We start from the raw sequence: 5,000 nt of genomic DNA on the forward strand, positions 1-5,000 counted from the left end.
TCAGAGATGAGCGAAAGCCAGTGAATTTACTTTTGGGGTTGTGAATGGGATGCAAGCGCAGATCAGTGAAGATGGAGAACATCGCTGTTTATGTTTCGCAGTTTGCTTAGCAAATCATTGCTTACAGTACTTTACAGAATTGCTTACCTTACATATTGGATTAGATTCCATGGGAGGGTGGGGAAGAGTAGTTGTAATGTAATGATTGGTTGGGCGAGGTTGGGCGAGGTTGGGGGGGCAGGGGGCAGGAGGACAGTAGAGGAAGTGTCTGGGAGACAGTATGTCTGACACAGAGAGAGAAGAGGGATAGACTCGCACAAAGACAGAGTGCAGTAGAGAGAGAGAGAGAGAGAGAGAGAGAGAGAGAGAGAGAGAGAGAGAGAGAGAGAGAGAGAGAGAGAGACAGATGAACAGAGAGAGGAAATCCTGTCATGAGAAGGCCAGGAGAATGTGCTCTCTCTCTCTCTCTCTCTCTCTCGCTCGTTGTCTCTGGTCAGTAAAAGGGGAAATTCACCTCAGGAAATCGTTGGGCGTGTTGTGGGGGTTGGGGTTGGGTGGTTGGAAGAGCAGCCCGATTTAGCATGCATCTATCAGCTGAAAATGGAGGCTAACTGTAAGGGTGGGTCGGGGGGGCTTTTAAACAGGGCTCCCGCCTCATTTCCTGTGATTGTTTCATGGCAGAAAAAAACCCATGATTAAGTACAGCATGTAACAAAGTCTAATCTCTCTCTCTCTCCTTTTTCTTTCTCTCCCCCTCCAGCTGTTCTACCACCTGCAGAGGGAGCGGTGCTTCCTGGAGCCGCGCGCACGGTTCTACGCGGCGGAGATCGCCAGCGCGTTGGGCTACCTGCACTCGCTCAACATCGTGTACCGCGACCTCAAGCCAGAGAACATCTTGCTCGACTCGCAAGGCCACATCATTCTCACCGATTTCGGCCTGTGCAAAGAGAACATCGAGCCCAACGGAACCACGTCCACATTCTGCGGCACGCCAGAGGTGTGTGTGTGTGTGTGTGTGTCTCGGCCTCACCTCAACTTGTTGAGTGTTGTCATGGCAACAAGTTACTTTGAGATGGATGGCAGATTTTTGTTATTGGGTTTTTTTTGTGTCAAAAATATGCTGGAATAGTAACCCATTATATGTCTCTAATAGTAGTTTGGGCCAGTAACCATTCAGACGTGTCTATTGTTGATACCCTCGACTGCAAAATCAGCGGTTGTATAACTCTGTATGTCTGCTCTCTGTTGTATTGATGTAGTATCTGGCGCCAGAGGTGTTACACAAGCAGCCGTACGACCGGACAGTGGACTGGTGGTGTCTCGGCGCTGTGCTCTACGAGATGCTCTACGGCCTGGTGAGTATCCGCACCTCTGCTCTGCTGCCCACTCAGGCGGCGTGTTCCAGTAGCAAACACTAGGGGGCGGTGTGGGCTCTCCAGGCATGCGATTCTGACAGTCAGCTCTAGGGGGCGCCAGACCTGAGCGCAGGGCAAAGCCGCATCACATGCTGCAGGGTCAGCTCAGGCAGCAGGTTTCGTTCCGCCGTGGGAACTGGGGAACCTTCTGGAAAGGATTGGCATTTCAGCTCACTCTTTGTGAAGCTCTCAGAGAAAATGTTAAGGGATCTTAAATTCAGTTAATAGGATTTACCACGGATTCTGTGAACTGACTCAATTGAGGTGGACTTGACCCTTGCCCTAGTATTTAGAGCACAGTGGACTATACTTCTATATGAAATCAATATTTGAAACTTGTTAAGTTTCAGTATGCAGCTGCACCTCCTGTCCATTATCACGTGGTGCAATACTTATGCTTCATTATATGTTGCAATATAGAATAGTGTGGAATGGTACACTATACTGTATCCAATAGTTAACATGCATGTGGTTTACATACATTTACGGATACATGCATATTTGCATGGAATCATGCAATAGCAGCTGAGAAGTTTTGAGGGAATATTGCGGTAGTAACTTTGTTAATGACTCTTTAGAGGGAGTGTTCAGATGGGTAACTGTTTGTTTGTGTTTCTGTGTGTGCAGCCGCCTTTCTACAGTCGCAACACGGCAGAGATGTACGATAACATCCTGAACAAGCCCCTGCAGCTGAAGCCCAACATCTCCAACGCAGCACGCCACCTACTGGAGGGACTTCTACAGAAGGACCGCACCAAGAGGATCGGCTGCACAGACGACTTTGTAAGTGTGTGTGTGTGTGTGTGTGTGTGAGTTTGGGATGGGGTGCGAGTGTGTGTGTCTTTTGAATGAACACAGATTCAATGTAGTGTTGGAATGGGATCATAACCCCTCTTTACTATCCCTCTCTCTTTCCACAGACTGAAATCAAGAACCACATGTTTTTCTCCCCAATCAACTGGGATGACCTGAATGGCAAGAAGATCACCCCTCCCTTTAACCCTAACGTGGTACGTTCCGATGCCTTATAGATATCGCACAACAAATCTTCAGACAATACTCATTATCAGTGTAACTAAAAATGGCACCAACGTTTTGCCTTGAAAACGTTGCTTTGCTGTGTAGTTGGTCTACACTTCTGACAATGGTGTTCTCTCTCTCCTTCTCTCCTCTCTGCAGACGGGCCCGAGTGACCTTCGGCACTTTGACCCTGAGTTCACCGACGAGCCCGTGCCCAGCTCCATCGGCTGCTCACCGGACAGCTCGCTGGTGACGGCCAGCATCAAGGAGGCCGCCGAGGCCTTCCTGGGCTTCTCCTACGCGCCCGCCATGGACTCCTACCTGTAGCACGCCAACTCTCTCTCTCTCTCACACACACACACACACACACACACAAGTGGACCTGTATCCCCTCACCACCAACGGACTCCCCTTGCTTGTAGCGCCTCCCTCTGCCACTGGAGCCGATTGCATCCCTGCATTGAGAAGACGACCATTACTTTGGATAATGGACTACTAACTAATGCCCATCGGAACCTCCTGAATTGCCCCCCCCCCCCAAGCCCCTCCTTGGAATGAAGATATTTGCACATGGCTTTAGGCAGCTCACCAGGCTCTCTTGGCCAATGAGGACCTTTAAACAGAACAACTGAGAGAACTCTCTTCATCATCATCATCATCATCATTACCTGATTATCATGATTATATCATCATCATCGTCGTTGTCATGGTTACCCCTCTTCATAGGATCCTGTGATGCCTCTGTAGAATGTCACCATATCCGATGGAGGGAGGAATAGAAGGATGAACAGATAAAAAGATGATAGAGAGATTATCAAGAGAAGAGAAACTGTGCTAGTGTTTTTTTTTTTGTTTTATTTATTTTATGTTTGTTTCTAATTAGTTTGCTTGTTTGTTGTTCAAGAGTGAGGTGGATGGCCGGAGTGTTAGTGTTACAGAGGTGTGTGTGTGAGTGTGTGTGTGTGTGTGTGTGTGTGTGTGTGTGTGTGTGCATGTTGTATCTGAACGGTGCCTTTTCCGGCCACCTGTCACCCTTCTGTCGTGGTTGAACTCACACAAACTCCGTATTTATGTTATTGTCGTCGTCATTGTCATTGTTGTCATTTTTATTTTTTTACTAATCACATGACCTGTTCTCTAGGTCTGATGATTGTCTGTCATATTTAGGGGCATTCTGTAGTCGTCGTCTGTTGTCTTGTGTCACCTAGCGGCAGCTGACATGGCTGTCTGTCACCGTGGCTAAATGTACTGTGCAGTCAGCAGTTGTCGCTATGAGATCCTACTAAAGAAACGCACAGATAGTTTTGTTTGTGTTTTTTTTGTTTGTTTGTTTTTGTTGACTGGAAGCAGGGCGGCAGAGGTGATGCTGCTACGCTTGTGTAAATAGGGACCTGCTGGACCAAAGGATGTCAGAACGAGAAGCCGACCTATCAGACCAGTCACCTTAGTCTTCCAGCCGCCTCTATGATGTAATAATAGGGTTCAGACATGCATTCCAACATTCTGGACCATACATTCCATTTAATATGACTATGTTCCACTATTTAAGTTTGTTTGTATATTTCGAGTCTGTGTACTAGTTTTATTGTATATGGAACAGATATATATACATATATATATATATATGTATATGTATATGTATATATGAAACTGACAAAAGGTATGCTTGTATGTAACAATTACTGTCAGATGTACTGTAAAGTTGTAAAATGTTTGATTTATGTGACCTTGTATGGTTTGCAATAAAAGTTGAATGTTATTTTCCCCAAAGCTTTCGTCCTCAAGGAGATTATGTTTGGTGTTACTTTCTCTTAGCTTGGAGGGCTATTAGGATTGAACCAGATAGGAAGTGCTTTTGATAAAGAGCTCAGTTTCATAAGAGAATTCTTGCACCACCTCCTTAATACCCCTGGATCATGACCTCTGGGGCTTATTATCACAAACCGAATGCACAATGCTAAACTGCAGACACAGTTTCCATCGGCTTTTCAATCAATGTCAGTTTTGACCTTACAGAGCTCAGCACAGGAAATTTGTGAATTTGAATGTACAGACACAGACACCCACGCTCCTGAATGCATTAAGAAGATCGCACAGGTTTGAGTCACGGGACGGCACCTGTGCCGATGTGGCGATGACCCCAGCACCCTGCCCCACTTTCAGAAGAGATATGGACCTTGACCCCTTGTGTGTGTTCACAGGGACTGCAAGTGCGTCATGACTTACGCAACATACACACACACTGACGCATGAATGCCCATAACACACACACACACACACACACAACCACCGCCCTCATTGATTGGACACTTTGTGTCAAAGTCACTGAAGCGATTAACAGCCATGGAAATTATGGTAATATCTTATTGATTTTAACTGGCAGTGGTCCACCGTTTCGTGGTAGACAGGACGAGAACCATGCAGTGACCGATGAACTTGTCATGAAGATTCTTATTATGGGCTTTTTTTTAGCCTTTATTCCTAGGACAATGGAGAGCAATGGGAAAAAAATGAGTGGAAGAGAGTGGGAGGAGTGGGATTGAGAAATGACCTCAGGCCAGTCTT

General features: G+C 46.4%; 1 protein-coding gene across 3 annotated transcripts in view; it reads left to right on the forward strand.

Moving 5' to 3' along the window:
* Nucleotides 1-4,205, forward strand: part of LOC134097283 (serine/threonine-protein kinase Sgk1) — an 8,073-nt gene extending 3,868 nt beyond the window's left edge. For all 3 annotated transcript variants that reach the window (XM_062550135.1, XM_062550136.1, XM_062550134.1), the window contains exons 6-10: nucleotides 761-997; nucleotides 1,260-1,355; nucleotides 2,043-2,198; nucleotides 2,336-2,425; nucleotides 2,595-4,205. In XM_062550135.1, coding sequence (XP_062406119.1) covers nucleotides 761-997; nucleotides 1,260-1,355; nucleotides 2,043-2,198; nucleotides 2,336-2,425; nucleotides 2,595-2,762 — 747 coding nt within the window. In that variant the 3' untranslated portion in view covers nucleotides 2,763-4,205. The remainder of the gene's footprint in view (nucleotides 1-760; nucleotides 998-1,259; nucleotides 1,356-2,042; nucleotides 2,199-2,335; nucleotides 2,426-2,594) is intronic.
* Nucleotides 4,206-5,000: the final 795 nt, after the last annotated feature.

The sequence above is a fragment of the Sardina pilchardus genome, chromosome 12, assembly GCF_963854185.1.
Source record: "Sardina pilchardus chromosome 12, fSarPil1.1, whole genome shotgun sequence".
Lineage (NCBI taxonomy): Eukaryota > Metazoa > Chordata > Actinopteri > Clupeiformes > Clupeidae > Sardina > Sardina pilchardus.